Source organism: Camelina sativa, chromosome 17, assembly GCF_000633955.1.
Source record: "Camelina sativa cultivar DH55 chromosome 17, Cs, whole genome shotgun sequence".
Lineage (NCBI taxonomy): Eukaryota > Viridiplantae > Streptophyta > Magnoliopsida > Brassicales > Brassicaceae > Camelina > Camelina sativa.
Genome location: NC_025701.1, coordinates 13,988,929 through 14,008,997, shown reverse-complemented (window position 1 = coordinate 14,008,997; position 20,069 = coordinate 13,988,929). Strand labels below are relative to the sequence as shown.

Below are 20,069 nucleotides of genomic sequence, written 5' to 3'. Positions count from 1 at the left end.
AAGATAATACTAATTGCACATTTTGACATTAAAATATTAGCGATTCTTATCTATAGACTATAGGCCGTCGTCCATGTTTTTCTGTACTTGTTTTATCATTTATGGAAGCCTAACCCACTTTTGAATAAGATATACTCTATAACCACATCATGATCTATTTAGTAGGTTCATGACTTAGATGCTCACCCAAAAATAAAATAAAAATTTTTAACTCATGATCTATTTGAATGCAAGTACATTTTAGACATTATGATATTGTTTTGGAAGTTTCCACGTAAAACAAAAAAAAAAAATCTAAAGCTCAAACGACTAGTCCACTATCCACCATGTCCGCATTTTCGCCCCAAGGCCCCCAACCCTTATCCACGTCGGCTCCAACAGTGTCTCTATTAGCATCGTATTCGTATGCTTCTTTTCTTCATAAGCACTTCGCCAAAAGTTAGACAAGGGAAGTGAGATAGGACTTTTGACGGATATATATAATAAATTCACTGCCAATACTAAGAGATAAAATTGACAGTTAGCTTTAAAGATCTTATAACCAATACTACAAAATTTGAAGATATAATTTCTTACAACGAATATGAAAGAAAAAAATTGGTGAGGTTATTAAGTTGGAGGGTAAACGGTATCAAAAACAATCCTAGCAAATACACGACGTGTTTCGTGAAAGTCTCCAAGAGCAAGAGACTTGTAATCTATCCTACGCTCTAAACTTGGGACACCATCTCTCTCTTGGCTTCCCTTTCTTCTTACATTTCCAAACATTTTCTCCACTCTCTCCAACACAGGCCTTGACATAAAAACCTGAGAAAACCAATCAATAATCCCAATGAAGAACATGAAACATTTCAGTAGATGCTACTGTTTACTAAAAATGTGTGTGTACCATATCAGAGTCCGGTGCTTGCGGGTATTGGCTCATTGCGTTAGCTATGTAATCACGATCATTCAATTTACGTGCAGCTGATCTTATAGACTCTGCTAACTTCACGACCTGCTGCGCTAGTTTACTGTCTGAGTCAACAATGTCTTTCTCATGACCGGACAGTTCTTGGAAGTTTGAGTTGTGCGATTTCGAGTTGCTCCTTGCAATTTTGATGGCTTCTGCTAAAGATAATTCACTGTAGATGGCAAGACAGAAGGAAGCTACTACCGTGGGATCTCGAGGCTTATCAACCAATGCTTTGTGGAATGCTAAGATCCCAATCCTGAGGTTATTAGTCCTCAATATTGTTAACTTGGCAAAACCAATAACTAAGATAGATGCACCAAAGGAGATTTCTCACCAGAGGAACTCGTGGCATGGTCGATCAGGTGCTACAAGTCGGTCAAGGTTGCGAAATAGCGACTGCAACAGAAAGGCTTTAATCTGTTAGCGCTATGTTGCCATAATTTCACTTTTTCGTGTTACTAGTACTACACATTAACTGAGAACGCAAAAAATTATGTACCAGAAGCATGTTGGACCTTCCATCACGCCTCCTAAACCCTTGGGAAACAAGATAAGATGCCTGCGAACAGATAAGTTATTTAGATGTGAACAATGGAAAGTACTCAAAGTCAATGTTCACGCAATAATGCCACACTGCTATAGAAAATTTCACCATACCTGGATAGGTAGAAGAATTTCCATGAGCCCAAATCTCCATAATAAACGTAAAGAAGCTTCTGCGGACCCATACGCCAGCATATAATTGATTTCCATCCGGATCCTTGACTGCAGAATTATATTAGAAGACAAGAGAAACTGATTAGTCCTAAGCTAACAACAACAAAAAAAGAACAGGAGGGAGAACAAGAGAAGGGAACGATATGTACAGGGTCAAGTCTCAGTAATGAAGAAGAAAGCTCCTTCACAGAAATAGCAACGTCTTTGGTCAAGCTGAATCCTAACCTCGCTGCAATCCTAATTGCACGTAAAATGCGAGCTGTAAAGTGAACACGGTTACCTTTGGAAGCATTTTCAAACAGATAGATTTCATATCAATGAATTATACATTGTAGCTGCAACCGACCTGTATCTTCGACAAACGAAAGCTTCGCCGCAGATACTGTTCTCACCTACATAGCAAATTTTGACAGATTAGGACTGATACCAGTTCATTCACATGTCAGTTATTTCTATAAAGCATAATAGCTTAAATTGCAAAACCTACTTTAGAATTCCTTAAATCTTCAACTCCTCCTATATAATCATACACTACATTCTCCGATGGATCAAACATCAACCTGAAAAATCGAAAATATGAATGTTCAAGAATGCTGGCATATGGATTTCTAATCACAAATAAATGTGAATTACAGGTAGAGAGGTACTGCCTACCCGTTCACAGTAAAATCACGCTGTAAGCAATTCTTCCAACGGATATAATCACGTTCATTGCAACCCGCAGGCTTTCTCAAGTTTTTATTGGGCGCTTTACCAGTCCTTGCTGAAGTACTAAAACTTGACACCTGTTAAAGGTAAGAACTCCATCAAACCTTGGCATACAATTTTATGAGAGGGAGAGAGATAAGTAAAAGTGTTCTCTCTGACTAAATTTTTTATACATTATAAGGAAGAAATTGTGAGCAGCAGCCTCTAATCAAAGAACCCTCTATTAAGTTATAGACTTATAGTGTACTTAACTGATAAAGAGATATGAAATGCAAGTAAAATGAGTGAAATGCTGAACAAACCTCTATGATAATATCATCCACATAAACATGACAAATGGGAAATCGTCTTCCAACAATTTGACAGCTGGGAAATACTTTCCGTACCTATACACACAGTAACGATTAAAAAACTTTAAATTTGTTGAGGAAGATTGGGTTCGTAATAAAAAGACTAATATGTACTTATGTAGTTCCATAAAGCTGATTTAAACCTCCTTTAGTTCAGCTGTAGTGATAACATCAAAATCCTTGGGAATTCTATCCAGAATGAGATCCCGAACACAACCTCCAACTAGGTAAACTTGAAATCCTGGAACATCATAGCAAAGAAGCACATCTCAGAACCAAAAAAAGGATCTGGCCTAAAGATCAAGTTCTTTGAAGAAAGCCTAGAGCCAATGTTCCCCATACATTACTCCATAAATATAAAACCAGAGTTGAAGCCATCTCAAGAACTACTGAGGCTTCACATTACATTAAAGCTACCGAAAACACAAATCGTAAGGCACAGTTCAAAAGCATATCCAATTTAACTCAGTCTTCTTTCCAGTAAAAGCTACTCAATCCACTCAGAAGCCTAAGTAAGAGAGCGTATAAAAAGCAAACCTTTTTTCTTGAGTTTATTAAGAACCATCCGAGTAGAATCTGGGATCATTGACCTTTGAATACCAAACTCATTAGCATCCATCTTCTTCCACGGCATCGATTTATCCTTATTACTCTTCCGTGCTCCACTAAAATCTTCAATCGTTTTTTTACATAAACCAAAAACAAAAAAAAAACAAAAAACAAAATTTCCCACTTCGTTAGCATCAAAATCGCAGCTTTTTTTTTTTTGAACTGAAAACTGAATCAGAATCTTCGAAAATGGTAACTACCACGGCTGCTCTCTTCCTTGCGTGGTTTCACTACATTTCTAGGGGCTGCGATAGCTCCAACACAGCCGCAATGCCCAATCTGTTAAATTCCCATTTTGAGGTCGTTGTTAGACATGAAGGTGAAGGTGAAAACCAAAGAAGATGGAACTTGAATTCATAGAATTTCAAAAAAAGGGGGAAAAAGAGCGGGAGACGAAACTGTAGACGTTCGGAGGGAGAAAGGGAGATCTCTAATGGAGCCATAGCAAGGACGGCAGAAGACTAAAGCTTTCGATGAGACGCCGAACGAACCATACGCCATTGAAGAAAGCTTATTTAACATATCACGACATTACGTATGAGAGTCGGAGAAGAAGGAGAAGAAGAAGAAGCTAAAACAGATCGGAATCTCAGAAGGAGATGAAGAAGATACCTTTTAACAGAAAAATAATAAGAGGCCTTTTTAAAAGCCCATTAGAAACGTTGACTTGGTTTTTAAAACCCATTAATGTTTTTGTTTTCTTTCTAATAAAATTTAGATTCGGTTCCGTTTGTTTGTTTGGTTCGAATTTGGTTTCAATTTGATAGATATTTTATTATATAAAATTTAGTTTTCAAAATTAGTAACTCATACGATTATAACATGTGTCAATTTTTAACAATTAGAAACTTTGCTATGTAAAAAATAAAAACTTACTTTTAACAATTTTTTTAAAAATATAAAGATAATTATAAGAAAATGTCCTAAAAGAAAAAGGATTATAAAAAACCCATTTCTATCTAACAACTAAACTATATAATATTTCTCACTTAATAATGTAATTTCTTCAACTTCTTTATATTAGTAAAGTGATTGTTTTTTTTACAAAGAAAACATTTAATATGAGGTTGTATTATTTTTATGATGATGTTTCATATTAGAAAGTAAAACTACACAAAAATTGTACTCCAAGCTTATCCACATAAAAGAACTCATATTTTCAAAATTTTATTATGAGACCAAGCTAATCCTATATATATATATACATATATATATGTTGGTCTAATCCATATATATATATATATATATTTATGTTTATGTAACTCAACGCATATGTTAACGTATTATGCATATATATTTTTTATTTTTTTTGATATGAGCTAAATTATTACTTAAGACAACAATATATATAGATAAATATCTTAGCAAATGTTGGTTTTCTAAAAAAAATAGTGGTTTTTCTTTTTTTTAACAATTACTTTTTTTGTTTATTTTCAAATATTTTAATTTTTATTATGATATAGACTAAGATGCATAGATTGTGTTTAATATAATTTTGTAATTAAAATCTATTTAAGATAAAGTATGTAAAATTAAAATATGATTTATTATGATAGTACAAATTGTTAAATTGTATTAAAAATAGATATAGTAAATCTCAAACATGGTTTTAAAAAATCATTAAAATGTATAAATAGTCACTCATAATTGAATTATTATAAATTTATTTATTTTTTTTACTTGCGTATGAACGCAGACCTTATCTAGTATATATATATAGAAAAATATGAACATTCAAAATGGACCGGTTCCATTTATCGGAACTATACTCTTCTTACAAACACAGACACTAATCTATGTGAGGGGCAGATTCATGTTTACTTTCTCTCTTTTTTATTCAGCAACACGCCAGCTTTTGTTTTGTTTTTTTAATTATATTCACATAATTTGATATTTTTGATACAAAAGCTTTTTCCTCTTTTCGCCTATGTTCATGACTTAGATGCTCACCCAAAAATAAAATAATTTTTTTTTAACTCAGTAACTATCTGTGAATGCAAGTACATTTTAGACATTATGGAGTTGTTTTGAAAGTTTCCACGTAAACAAAAAAAATTATAAACCAATACTACAAAATTTAAAAGAGATATTTTCTTACAACGAATTTGGAAAAATCATATAGAGGCTTTTTCTAAAGCCCATTAGAAACGTTGACTTGGTTTTAAAGCCCATTAATGTTTTTGTTTTCTTCAGATAAAATTTAGATTCGGTTCGGTTTGTTTGTTTGATTCGGATTCAGTTTCAATTTGATAAGATATATAGAAAAAAAATATGAACATTCAGAATGGACCAGTTCGGTTAATCGGAACTATACACTTCTTACAAACACAAACACAAACACTAAGCTATGTCAGGGAGCAGCTTGTGTGTCCATCAATGACCATGGGACTCATCAGTTCAAGTCTTCTTAGAACATATCATCTATAATTTATAATCCACAAAAAAAAAAGTTATTCTCTTAATCTATGGCAGCCATTTAACTATAAGTGTTATTTCATTAATTGAAGAAGAAAAAGGAGAAAAAGAGAGCAAATAATAGACCACTTTCTTATGCCCTCTAGCTAAAACATAGAGATGTTTATAAGTATATAGAAAAACACACTAATCAAAGTGATCATGATAACAAAAACCAAACAAAATATAGGAGCCTAAAGTAATAAGGGTAAGGGCGTGTCTAGGGCTTATAGGTCAGTGGTCAGACCACTTGGTTGGCTCGTACGACACCATTTCCCTACAATGGGATAATATGAGCCATAAAGTATAAAATAAAGTAATAATAACATTTGAAAAAAGGAGAATATATCAAATTAGATCGAGAACCCAAACAAAAAGAGAGGGATAAATAAATAAAATTCGATCGTAGGTATACAAATATGATGATCGAAAAATGTTAGACTTGGCGCAAAAAAGGGGAAAAAAAAACTATCAAAATAAACATTTAATTAAGCAGTCCTACCATAATGCAAAATCATGATATGATCAGTAGTTGATGAGTCCCGAAGCAAAGTGAAAGAGGGAGATGATGATGATTTGGAAGTCCATATGGTATCTCTTACATGCTGCATCGTCAACAACGGCGATAATTGTTGTCCTCTGCATCTTATTTCTACCTGTTTCCATCAGACAAACCAAAATTAGAATTAAAAAATCACTTCTGATGCTAAAGGTTAAAGTAAAGACTGGTCTGGTTTTGGACAGTTAACATTGATTTTAGCATATATATGATTATAAGTAAGAGTGGTCTAGTTGTTTTAATGTTTTGTTTTATAAACTGTATCTTTTAAACTATAGTTCGAATTTTATTTATTATACTTTTATTTTAAGAAACATATGCATGCATGTAATAAAATATTACCGGTTACGTTAGATATATAGCCTGTTGGGTTTGAAAACTTTACATAGTCTACACTTATAGTTACGTGTTTTATACCGTTTAGGCGTTTACATTGAAAAAAAAATCTGAGGTTGTAGTCTTCGTTAGAAGTATATGTAAAGTATGCCTTACCCTAAAATTCCCCCTTTTCCTGACTTGACGCCAAAGATATGAAGTGGAAATAACAATTTTAAAAGTTGACACTGAAAAATAAGATGAACCAAAATCTGGTTACCTTGAGAGAGGATCATCTTAAACTATTTGTAGGCTAATTATTTTCTTGTTTTACTTAGAATTCCTTTTTAATAAGATAAATATTGGTCGCACCTCAAATCATGTTTCCATGCACGCCGGCAATATACTTGCTTTGCTTATATGCGTCAATTTTGTATATTCTAGTTGAATTATATGCTGATGACAAAGTTTTGTATCATTTTGTTGTTGAACCGTCAAGCGTTCAAAGCTAGTGTTTTGATTTATTTATTGAGAAATACATTACTTGAGTTCTATTGTAGGAACGTAGTTGGTTGGTGAGGAGATGATCAAGTTATTTCAATATTCGTGAAAGTGCCCCACTTGGGATTGTGATGCGACATTTTACACAAGCCCCCTAATATCTTAGATGCTACTATATTTGACGAGAAAATAAGAGAATAGCTGACCTTAGCAAGCATAAGCATGACGACAAGGTTAGGTTAATTATATTTTCCTTTTTTACACCATTACATAAGTTCCACTCTACGAAAATTTGGATATGGCATGTCCTATTTTGAGCCAATAACATAGTTATCATTACTTCACTTTTTTTTTTTTTGATTCATAGCACATACTCTCTTCTCTAGGGACTAGGGAGGCTATATAATGTTCGCCTTTAAATTTTATTTGGATGTGTGAACTATATCCATTCAATTAATGGGAAGAATTCTTGGTTTCTACCTTTTTATTAACGGGAAATCTCAAAGTAGTCTTAGAACCTAAATAGTTGTCGTATAAATTAAACGGTGTAAATGATCAATGAGAAATGGTGTATGTATATATATTAAAACCAATTCCTAAGCAAAAGTATAAAACACATAATCAGCATCAGAGTGCATCACTTAATATAATACATTTTTACACTATAATGCTTAATTTCCTATTTGGATTGACTTTTAAATGGAGCATCAACTAATTTAACTAGGAAAAGTGTGAGATTATCCAAAGATTAATTAGAGAAACTTTTATATGCTTTTGAGTGGGAAAGACAATTTTTTGGCTCTACGGAAAAGACAAACTTAGCCATGCATGCATCAATGCTTTCAAATCACGTTTTTCACCAAATGATTATTTGAATTTTTAATATGTCACCTATCTATTTGTCTATCATGGTGCTATATAGTTAAAGTATCAATATAAAACGTTATATGCTAAGTGCTAACAATGCATTAATTTAGTCGGACCAAATATCAATATATTCGTGACGACATACTCACGAAAATAAGCAAAAACATGAGAACTTATGCATAAAACGAAAAACGAGATTTTTTTTTATATAAAAGATAAACGGAAAACCATGGTTATGTTTATGTATATACTTTATATGAAATCCAAATTCTTCATAGTTTAATTTTTATTATTTGTGAGATAAAACTCATGTTTTAATTTGAGGGTTTCTCTATTACCAAAGTATTTAGATTTTTTGGTCCATAATTCTCTCTCACTCTGTAAAAGAATATGTTAATTAAATTCGTCACCTTTCCTATCGAGCTAATTAAAACAGTTGCTGTTTTATTTTTTTTGTAAGATTATTTTTGTTTACAAATTGAACTGATCAACAACTGATGCCAACACTTTTTTTGTTTCAAACTAAAATTATGTACTTATCAAACTATGATATTTATGTTTGCTTAGTAGATATTGATTGCTAATCTCGACCATGAAGAAGACATCGACAAGTAACACAACTAAATGACTTACCCGTACGTCTAAAAGGATGTTTAGACGTCAAATACATAACCAATGTTATAAAAATATTTGTCCGTTATTAGCCATTATTGTAGAAAATGTTATTCATGTAGAATGGAATCATGCATGCGTTTAGTAAAATTAGCAAGCGCTAATCTATTAGTTAATCGATTGAATACACCGTGTGTGTACTTACATAGTCTGTATATACATGCAAATGATTTTTGTAGGGCACAAGAGTTCATATATGGCATGAACATGTATTTGTGAGCCTATCTAGAGTCCAGGAACATGAAATATACTTAGATAATTATATTTCCGCTTAACGAGAGCATCTACACACACATACGCATGTAAGCTTTTTAAGTTGGGATTTAATTAGATATCTTTTAATTCTTTTCTGGTTTCTACTATTCTCAAAGCAAGCATGCCTGATGACTCAGACTTGTTTCTCTAGAACTAACATTATTATAAATTATTGTTAATATATAACTATATTATGGCCTGAAGCTAATGAAATAGCCAGTTATATAGTTCCCCTCTCGTTTTCCAGTTTCCTATGAGAATATATAATAACAACAATAATGATAATAATTATTGATAAGGTGGTGGGTACTTCGAGAAACGATCAATCAGTAACCTAATTAACCATTATGATTTTTGTTACGTTTAATTTTCATATGCGATGGAGACTGACTTTTTTGGTTGATCAAAATTCTGATTAGAGAGAGTTGCTTATATTTTTTTTTTTCATTTGGTAAATCATTATAAGCCCAAAAAAAAAGAAAAAAAAAAGAAGAAGAAGTAATTCGTCTAAAATCAATTAATTCAGTGATGAAGGAATCGGGTTCATAAATCCGAACCTAGGTTATTCACGAGTAGTTAATTAGGTTTGCACCTAATTAAGGATGTCATGTTGCTATCAAGATTCAGAAAGTGGTTTTCACTCAATTTTATTACTACAAAATTTGAATATCTTTAGCTAAGACCTAAACTAAACTATATAAGTTAGAAAATTTACGACACCATGACATCAGACTTGTGACCTAATAAGTTGGGGATTTTGTTCCAATGTCATTATCATTTTGTAGCCCAAAACTTGGAATATACAAAACTTATATAAATAAAAGAGTTGATCGGTTTAGATATTTACCTCAGATTCGCTATCCAATTGAAGCTTCTTCATGAGGTACTTAATTAGCAATCTAACTGTGATTCTCCCATCCCTTATCCATGCAAATTAAAAACAAAGTTTGACAATTAGAATATAATTAACAAAAGTAATCGTTAGTAACTCCCTTAAACAAATAAAGTTTAATAACGCATACCAAAATATACTTACTTGATTCTCAAGTAGCTTTTGCTTACTTGAGGCAAGAACGGTTCCTTTTCCCTGTGTTACAAATCCAATGTCATAAAATATATGTACACACATACTAATATATAAATACAATCAAACTGATCAGAAAGGATTAGAGAATAATTACTGAAATTGTGAAGCTTGAAGGAGAAACCAAAGACCAGAATGTGGTCTTCTTGGAGGATCAAGAACCCTAAACTCAGAGCTTGGTCCAGCTCCTCCTCCTTCATCGACACAACAACTCCTTGCAGCACTATTATTGTTAGTGACGTCACGGTCACTCAATGATGACGGTTTAAACGGCGTCGTATATTGAGGTATCCACGGCTTTGAAGATGGAAATGAAAAGCCTCGATTAAATAACGTCTGAGGCCGAATTAGTTGTTGATTGTAAACCAACGATGGTCCACGCATCGTTAATAACTGATCACACCGATATGGCGGCTGCGGTGGTTGCGGGCCGCAGCTTGCGGGCTGTGAGTACTCTACGCTACTACTAATGGCTCCTCCCGTGGCTAAGGAGGAGGAGAACAAGCTGAGTTCTAACGACTTCTCTCTTTCACTTCCGTTTTTGCTACAACAACGTTGAAGCTTATACGACCCCGTGTTATGGTTGTTCTCCTCAGGGCCTATACCTAAGCGGAGCCAAGATTTATCTTTACCTTCTACATTAATAGAACAAACGGTATCGTTCTTTGCGGCGGCTCCGACGTCTTTCACCCGAGAGGAAGAAAACATGTTATAATAATCAGTAGAAGCTGCTGTTGGATCGGAGACGGAGCATGTATCTTCCCCGCTAGAATCTTGATTGTTTATAGTTGTTTCTCTCATCATCATCGCGTCCGTGAAACCGCCAAAAAGCAGTGAGGATTCAAGAGGAACCATATTGGTCATATGATCTCAGCATGAGCCATATATGAAGGGATCGATTATTGAAAAGTGAGAAGAGGGGCTTTGAGAAGGCATGGTTTTGTGGAGAGGAAATGATTCTCATGAAGAAGATAAGGGTTTTGTTTATTTATTTCTTTTTATTTATTTAAATATAGTATGTATGTATATTTTTTTTTTCAATTATTTTATATGCGTAGGGTTGTGAGTGAGAGAGGACGAGGAAGAGAATGATTCCTTTGCAAATCTTACTTTCCATTAATTCTCTTTGTTTGGAAGCTTGTGGGAATGTAAGATAGAGGGGTGTGATGGTCTCTCTGTCTGTCAGATTTGTTTCAATAAAAAATATCTGAAATTATGAATTTCTTTTTTTCATGTACGTAGAGATCATATATACGTAATGTAAAAGTTTATATAATTTAGGACTACACTTTTTCTTTTTCTTACTCAAAATGAATAAACAATATTAGTTATTTCTGTAAAAGTTTATTTGGGTTTTATTGTCTTTAAAAGGACGAAAGGTATGCCTATGCAAGGAAAAGGATGAAATGGGGTGTGATCGATCCAGCTAATCGCTTTTTTAAGGCCATGTTCCGAGGACAAAAAATAATTGACAGCCAAAGTTATTATTTTGTTTTAAGGGAAATTTATTATTAATATCCTTAAAAAGTTTATTTTTAGCCCTAATTGGGTGCCTTTTTAATGAGACTGTTGGTATATTTTCTAGCTGTTTATCTCTTTCAAGTTTTTTTTCCCTCTTTTATATTGGTAGAAGTGGAAATTTTCAAGGATATTTGCTCTCAAGTCAAATTTAGTTATTCACTATATGGATGTTTTAGAACATAATTATGTTACTATATTTATGATATTAATTATTGTTCGTATAATTTCTTTTGTCATAAAATAGAGATTATATATCTTATACACTCTTTCAGAAATACTGTTATAATTTAATTGATACAAAAACTACAGTACAAATCATGAATATTTTGTGCAAAGTTTACTGAAAAGTTAAGAAAAGCACATGTTATTGGTTAACTTTTAACGCACAGAAGTTCACGTTAATTTACCTTTTAATCAAAACCATTGGATACATGTAAAAAGATCGATCATATATATGTTCCATTCTTTTTTTGTAATGATCGTCAACTAATTTAATCTTCAACTACGATCATTACAATTTTCTTTTTGTTTTCTATAAAAATCACTCATTTCCTAAAATATTTCATCAGTCTTACAACTTTATCTTTTCATTAAAGTCTTACGAAATAACATCATAACTTAATCATGTGTAGCAACTATCAACCCTAGCAAAAGAAACTTGAGAATATCGAGGCGCTAATAGATGTTATACTAGTTATAATTACTCTATAACTAAAATTTCTTCTATGTATAGAAATAGAACTATGGATATTAGTACTAGGCTACTAGCTATATTGTAGTACTAGTTCAGCTTGACAAGGAAAAAAAACATTAGTACTAGGCTACTAGCTAGTTTGTTTCAGATTAATATATGTATCTAGTGATTGATGGTTTGTATGCTAGTAATGTGTAAAATAAAGGTACGTGCATCTTGTTTATTTTTGTAAGATTGTAAAACATATATATATATATATATATATATATGTAGGAGTAGTACTTGAGTTGCACTTAATTACATATATGCAGATACAGAGAAAGGTTGCATGAGTGTCTTGTTTATATAATAAAATATATCCTTTAGATTAGAAATGAGGCAAGTGGAATGGGCAGAGAGTGGAGAGGAATATGATGACAATATCTGTCAAAATGTCAATAATAAGATAGATTACTTGGAATTGCACATAGAATATAATATGTATACATGCATGATGGGAAGTTGAATCAAACTAAAAGGAAACCATAAAAGGGAGCGTGAAGAGAGAATGAAAGGCTAATAATAAAGAAATGATGTTGGAGAAATAAAGTAAGAGTAGAAATTAGTAAAGCATCTATTCTTTTTTTTTTCTTTTATATTCAAAGGGAAAAATGTGGTTTATATATTCGATCGATGGTTGTAGGAAGACATGAATATACAAAAGAAAACCCTAAAATGGGTATAATAAAATCCCAAAAATAAAGAGAAAAATAATGAAAAAGAGAGTTGGGCATGCATGATGATGTTTGGTATCCCCACAGCCCGAGGACCCAAACTACAGACGACGTGGGGACTGTTCTGCTCTTTCTCTGAACTGCATGTGACCCCCACCCGATTGTTTTCACGTATATATACATAAATACTCTATATAACCGGACTGAACCACAAATTTACAAAAACCAAATATGTTTTTGCTATTTAAGATGTCTATAGTGGCTGAAAGTAAACCATACGTAGGGTTTTGTAGATGGTGAAACTCAATCTTTAACTTTGATTCATGTAACAAGTTTAGAGTTTTCTATCAATTCGAACAAATTACTGAATAATACATTAATACATATATACTTTGCACTCCGATTTTGATTTACATGATTCATTTTGGTCTATTCCCTACATGCTTTTTCTTTCACATACGTTGTACTTGTATATTAGTATATAATTGTGACTGCTGTCATATTCTTACCTTCCGGAAGAGCTTATGTGTTTTTTTTAACCACTTTCACTTTTATAATGTACGAAATGTCTTTATAAAGCTCAAAGTTTATTGAGTTAAAAAAAAAAACTCATATAGTTTAATCCCTAATATTTGCCCATAAATATTTTTACTCGTTTAACAAACTTCCCGATGAAATAAAGCAAGACTTTCCCTAAACTATAAAAAAGTTTGTGCAAATTTATGAATGTTTAGTGAAATTTTCTTAATTTCTTTTTGTTTATTTCTATATATGGTTAGCTACTGAATACTGACGAAAAAAAGAAATTGATTTTTTTGCGACGGTAATAATTAAGCATGAAACTTACGTGGACTAAGAGTGATATATGATTGCTGCTGACTAATCTTAGTGAAATATTCTAAGAAAAATTGTTACTAAATAGTTGCAAAGATTTGACGAAATTGTGGCATAGACTGATAGATTATTCCGTCGTCAAATATCGCTAATTTATTGTAGTAAAATTCAAAAAGGTTGTAAAACAGAATAAAGATAACTATGTAGTGAGGAACCTTTTTGAGCATGCAATTTTAGATGCGATCGGAATACTCATTTTAGATGCGATAGGTCTTTTTATTTGGTAAAGACACTTTAGTCCGACCTGAAATTCGCAAACATGTATAGTATATTTTTAAGTCGGTTTGGTCAGATCCGGGTTTTCTCGGATTCATATATATATGTCAAAGTTCAGCCTAGTCCGAACAAGACTGACTACAAGATAAACCACAAGTTTGTTCAGGGACAATATATACAAATTATAAACATTTTGCGAACCAACTAGTAAAAAATCAGAAGTCCTAATTAATTATATATGCAAAAGTGAAAGAACCCTAATATATATTAAATCCAACAAAAAAAAATAAGATTCACAACAAATAGACCATAATTACAACCATAGAATACATAACATTCCCAATTTAGATAGTGGAGCTAAGACCTTTTTATTAACGCATTTCAAATCATCATCATGCACCATCTTATATATGGAAGTGGAAATTAATCAAATTTTGACATGCATAGATGTCGACTTTGATGCCATTTAAGTCTTTGGCATGATTCTTTTATGTTTAAGAGGAAGACGATTATATATGTTGCTACATTGAAAATTGAAACTAACCTCTACTGAGGATTTAGTTTCGGTTATCATAAACCAACACTTTCTGTATGAAGTTGTATCTTCTGTAACTCACGGCTTTTTAATAATTTTGGGCTGTAGTTACCACTATAAACTCTTGTAAACCTCAAGTTCCTTTTGGTAATATAATTAACAGTTATCAAAAAAAAAAAAAATTGAAACTATTAGGATATATAAAACACCAGATATTATTCGAATGAATTAGCCATAATATTGCAATCCATGTCTATATATAATTCATTGATAATTTACCAATTCTAAATATAAAGCCAATCCATATATAGTTTTCTTTTATAATGTTATGCATGAGTTTATTACTTAGTCGGCTTGATATTCTTTAAGAAGTTGGAGGATATCCATAACTATGGATGTTACAACTCTTAATGTCAGACATGATAAATAATCACTAGTTAACATGAGGGTAGAGAGCATATATAACATCTCCGAGCTTCCCAACTTTTAAAGATTCAGATATTTTTTCCTACGTCAACACTCTAAAAATCAAGACACCCACCTTGTTAAAATCGAAACAAAACTCACACCGAACATCAATATCACATAGCTTGGACATATAGAAATATATTTTTAAAAAGATATAAATAGTTGGAAAACCATAACATACTTAAGATAAAAATTACATGATCTGAATGCTATCTGCGAAAGCTAGTGTCTGTTATTAACTAACGTGTGAGATCGGTAAGACTCCATCACCAACCATGAAATTTTGAACCCGAATAAGATGTTGCTTCTTGAAGATGTTCATGTGATGTGATGCGAGAAAATGCACTAGCATATATATCACTATACCATCCTATTCGAATTCGTTGTTGACCATAGATTTACATCAGAGCTAGGGCTTGAGGAATTTAATCACTTTGATAACCGTTACCAAATTGATTTCAACATTTAATCAAAAACTACATAGTTTTGACAAGGTCGGTTAGAACCTTGATTCTTTTCTTTTCTTTGTTCTCTTGTTTTGGTTAGATCTAGCGAGTGTACCATGTTGAGGAAATGCACAATCAAGAGTTGAAAATTCCTCACAACCATGTAACCACTAAACCTATTGAATGCTTCCTCTGCCTTATTGGCTAATGCTCCATAACATGTATATTGTTTAGAGAAAGTTCACAAGGAGGTGTTTCATCTCATAAAAAGGCAAAAATGGCTCATATTCTTTGCTAAGATCTTGAAACAAAACGAAAAGAACTTCATCGCTCAGAGTTCAGACACTAGCTTTCCAATATGGCTAAGTTATTCACACAACATATCTCGATTTGACGATTTCCATTAGTAATAACTTGTATCGAGATAGATTCAATAAAATCAAAATCCCAAGATACATAGCTAATGCAATATAGAGATCATGTTTACAAGTTGACTTTTTATTATTATTAGCAAGCATTTAATGTGACAGTATTAAGCATAGAATGTGACTTTTATTCTTCTTCGATTGTTTACATTAATATTTGTAACTACGCGCGGTTCATCGAATGTGAGCTGTCGTTGCTGTGAATTACTGCCATTTAAAAAAAAATATTGTATATACAATAGATGATTGCAAAAGTTGACAATTTTAGGGAGGGAATTTATGGTTCGATTATAATTTGTTGTATAAAGTCATTTTTATTTTGGTCAAAAGACTCAAAACAAAAGATATTTATAATTTATAAATCAAAATGGGATACAAAAGAAACAGGAATTGTGGTAAATCACATGCTTGCAATGATTATGCTTTTTAATTTTTCTTTCCACGCAGCGCGGGAGTCCTAATAAGGGGTTTACCTTCATTGACCAACTTAAACGCAACAACAACTCTTACCTAAACAAAACATCCCCTCCACTCTCTCCTTTCATTACCAACCCATATAAGCTATCACTCTCATCACAAGTCAGTGAATCCCATATAAACATACAAATCTGTTTTGTTATTCTGTAATATGTAAAACCCATAAACACACGCAACCCCCAGCGACCACACTTGTTCTACACTGACCAAGTTACCAAAATGTATTTTGTTTTACCCATCCACTTGTTCCGCATTGTCCAAAAGAAGGCCAAATTATAAATGTTTGTTTTCATTATGCTATCACTAATACATGTTTTTTTTTTATCCAATTAACTACCTTGAGGCATTGCCTTTAAAAAGTTACAACTCGTATTAATGTCCACTCACACACAACACGACCACCCGTTTATATGAAAAAAAAAAAATGAGAAGACGAAGAAATGAAAATGAAAACGAGAATGATAAGAGAGAGGTTCAATGAGAAGAAGAGTGATCAGGTTGATCAAAGTGGAGAAGCTGAGTTGCACATTTGGGGCAATCCTTTGAGAGTTTAGGTACCATGTAATACATGAAACAAGCTTTGCAACCAGCTACCACAAGAACATCTTCTTCTTCTTCTTCATCGTCTTTTCGATATTTTCTCGATGAAGGAGACGACTCCGATGAAGACTCTTGGCTTTCATAATACGAGCTACCTTCTTCTGATGAAAACACAGTTCCATACGATTCTCCACTGGACTGATCTACATTGTTGCTGCTCGCCAATTTCCTAGAATCTTCTTCCTTCACTCTCATTCCATCATTCCAGTTTCTGTAGTAAACCTCTCCTGTCTTCATTACAGAAGTAATAAAACTTAAAACTCCTTTGATGCTAAAGCTAATAACCTAATGTACCAGAAGTAAAGTTTTTTTCTTTTTTTGTACTTTCTTTCTTTGCAATGCAATATAATGCACCCCAAGTTATGTGACAAAAATAGCTTGGACTAGATTTATCATTTATGCAAATCTCACTCTACGAAAAGAACATAGGCTTCCATTAAAGAAAATCATCAAGCAGATAAATAGATTGACTGCAAAAGCAACACAGATTCAAAGGAAAGCTTGTAAAGTCTCAAGGTCGAGCCCTGATACTTTCCAAGTATATTCTTCTTTCCACAAGAAAACCAAAGAAAGTACCAGTAGTAAATGAAAGAATATATCAATTATAAGGAAACAAAAAGAGGTTGGTTTAGAGTTTTTACCTTGAGATCAAGACACTGTTCCAAATGAGAAGGAACAGAGAAGTGAGAATTGAGGTCCAAGAATCTATCTGAGATGGGGATATGTTCGTCCGTCATACCAAACCCATCTCCGATACTTCTTCTCTGATTACTCAGCGAACAATTCTGCATCGATCTCTCCAGATACTCTGTTATCGTCTCCATGTTCCTCTGTCACCGAAATGTTTCCAAAAACAGAGGAGAAGAAAAGAAACAAAAGAGAATTTTCAAGATAGATAGAAAAAAAAACAGAGACGAAGGATGATTCTTTAAAAACAAAAAAGAAAAAGAGAGAGAGAGAGAGAGTTTGAGGGTAGTTTGGGGCTTTTGATGAGAGGTCACGCGCCGTGTTATATGTTGGGTAAAGAGAAAGCTGGAGGAGGCGTAGCTGTCAGGTAACAGATGAAGCACTGAGGCTCGCATTTTGTCGCACGTCTGTGTTATTTTTTCCAAACATATGACCAACCTCTCTACACGCGCGGCTCATGCCTGCGAGACGTGAGACAAATACAAACATAATCATGTTAATATCTGTTAGTGCTCACTTTCTCTTTATCAGTGGTACTTTGGGCGCTGTGAATCAGATCCTTCATGTTGCATCATCAACTTTAATAGTTATTACCTCGTAGAAACATATCATTCTTGTTCAAAAACTAAAACACCAGACAACAGAACAAGGTGAAGAATATGTTCACAGAACTGCAATAACATGTCCAAATAGTTAAAAAGCATTTTAAGATGATGGTGATATGAGGAAAGAGGATTTTAGTCGTCTGAGTAATTGACGGCGAGATCCCAGTAGTGAACAACACCGGCATCTATGAAAATTTTCTTGGCAGATGATTCGGTCAAGCATTCTTGTACATGAAACCTATGAAAACTCGGCTTCGCAACGCTTCCTTGCCAAACCAACCAACATTTGTTTTCCCCATTCGCCTCTTCTTCCTCGTCATCCTTCTCTTCCTTCTTCTCTGCCTCTTCCCAGTTTATTCGCCTCAGCATCAGCTTCCCATATCTATTTATCGCTTTGCTTTTGCCCTCAACCACAACAACACTCATTCCCTCCGTCATCACACTACACCCTGTTAGTCTGTTGTCTCTTGCATTCATCTCCACTTTAAATCTTGTTTTAGGATGCGATAGCTTCTTGATCTTGTACACCGACACAAGTGTCTCAACCGTTGTTGGATCATCAAATAGCTTCCTCTCTTTCTTCTCACGTTTCTCTGCAGGAGTTAGCTTCCGGGCTGCGTTCCTGTCCGTATGAGCCTGCTCACGCTCTGCAGCTGCTGTGCGGATCTCTTTTTCAAGCTTGGTTGGGTCTTGGGTCGCTTCAGACCCAAGAACCTTCATCAAGTTGCTCATCTTCACCTTTGCTTTTGGTGGTTCAAGCAACCCTTGTCGGATCATCTCCTGTTTATCCTTTTCTTTTGCTAGACGCCTCTGTGTCCGCAGTTTCTTCTGTTCCTTCTTTGTCAGTTTGAGAGGTTGGGGTGGTGGATGCGCTGCCTCTGCAGGTGGCTCTATGGGACGAGGATGCTCAATGTAATGAGTAAGTTTCTCTATCTTAAGATAGCTTTCGGTAATAATGCCATCGGCTATGTCACTGTATTCGCCATTGACGAGGACATTTGCATCCCTGAAACATGAAACAATTATGAAGTAAGAAAACACATCATGAACATACACAGTGAAAAAAAACCCAACACGGCAGAACACAAAGCAGCCAGATTAACTATTTGGACTTGCATTGGAAGGTACTAAGTGGTTCATAATCATCAGTCGATTCATGTTACCATATTCTATAAGTAATCATACTGCTGCTGATCACAAAAGCATTGGACTTTCCCAAGTATTATGTGACATATACCAACACTCAAAGAAAACAAGAATTTGCATTATTAATAGTATACATGCCACCTCAACAAAAAGAGTAATTCAAAAAAGAAACAAATAACCCTAAACCAACAGGAGCAACAAGAAGACCAAACAGTTATGTGAATATCATCCATGGATGAGAGCTAACTTATATATAGTTATGGTGATTCATCACTTTCATCAAATACCCCCAAAAGATGCAAGTTTAGTTTGATAAGTGTAGGATGACTTGTTTCCATCAGGGTTATACCAAGTAAACGTCACATCCGAATTCAGAAAAAAAAAAAACAACTTAGAGCATTAACAGAAAGGACAAGGTGAGAAAATTACGTACCACCACTCAACATCTGGAATTGACTCCTTCGGCTTCTCTTTTCTCGGGACACGTTCTGATACCTCTATCAAATTTGGATTTATATCATCCTTTGCCTTTGCCAGATGGGCTTGCTTCACCTTCAGCTCCCTTTCTTTTGCTTCACCAAATTGACTCTACAAAG

General features: G+C 33.5%; 4 protein-coding genes across 5 annotated transcripts in view; all 4 read right to left on the bottom strand.

The window, feature by feature from the left end:
• LOC104757145 (poly(A) polymerase I-like) lies at positions 526 to 3,920 on the bottom strand. 2 transcript variants are annotated; one of them, XM_010479862.2, is made up of 14 exons: positions 3,739 to 3,920; positions 3,540 to 3,618; positions 3,268 to 3,402; positions 2,874 to 2,971; positions 2,683 to 2,766; positions 2,327 to 2,457; positions 2,160 to 2,232; positions 2,019 to 2,064; positions 1,822 to 1,931; positions 1,613 to 1,720; positions 1,455 to 1,514; positions 1,290 to 1,351; positions 890 to 1,211; positions 526 to 807 (listed from the first exon to the last, which is right to left on the bottom strand). In XM_010479862.2, the coding sequence occupies exons 1-14, from the start codon at positions 3,859 to 3,861 to the stop codon at positions 610 to 612; spliced, it is 1,629 nt and encodes a 542-aa protein (XP_010478164.1). In that variant the 5' UTR covers positions 3,862 to 3,920; the 3' UTR covers positions 526 to 609. The 2 variants fall into 2 exon arrangements, with proteins under 2 accessions (XP_010478164.1, XP_019094298.1); XM_019238753.1 differs by lacking the exon at positions 526 to 807 and having other exon boundaries at positions 1,076 to 1,197.
• LOC104757144 lies at positions 5,993 to 11,186 on the bottom strand. The gene is made up of 4 exons (XM_010479860.2): positions 10,144 to 11,186; positions 9,999 to 10,049; positions 9,810 to 9,882; positions 5,993 to 6,449 (listed from the first exon to the last, which is right to left on the bottom strand). Exons 1-4 carry the CDS (start codon positions 10,908 to 10,910, stop codon positions 6,282 to 6,284), a joined length of 1,059 nt encoding a protein of 352 aa, XP_010478162.1. The 5' UTR covers positions 10,911 to 11,186; the 3' UTR covers positions 5,993 to 6,281.
• On the bottom strand, positions 16,787 to 18,406 carry LOC104757141. The gene is made up of 3 exons (XM_010479858.2): positions 18,317 to 18,406; positions 17,677 to 18,183; positions 16,787 to 17,266 (listed from the first exon to the last, which is right to left on the bottom strand). Exons 2-3 carry the CDS (start codon positions 17,857 to 17,859, stop codon positions 16,910 to 16,912), a joined length of 540 nt encoding a protein of 179 aa, XP_010478160.1. The 5' UTR covers positions 17,860 to 18,183; positions 18,317 to 18,406; the 3' UTR covers positions 16,787 to 16,909.
• LOC104757142 (U4/U6 small nuclear ribonucleoprotein Prp3) overlaps positions 18,283 to 20,069 on the bottom strand; it is a 4,569-nt gene continuing 2,782 nt past the window's right edge. The window contains exon 6 of the mRNA XM_010479859.2: positions 18,283 to 19,333. Within this exon, the coding sequence (XP_010478161.1) occupies positions 18,460 to 19,333 (874 nt within the window). The 3' untranslated portion in view covers positions 18,283 to 18,459. The remainder of the gene's footprint in view (positions 19,334 to 20,069) is intronic.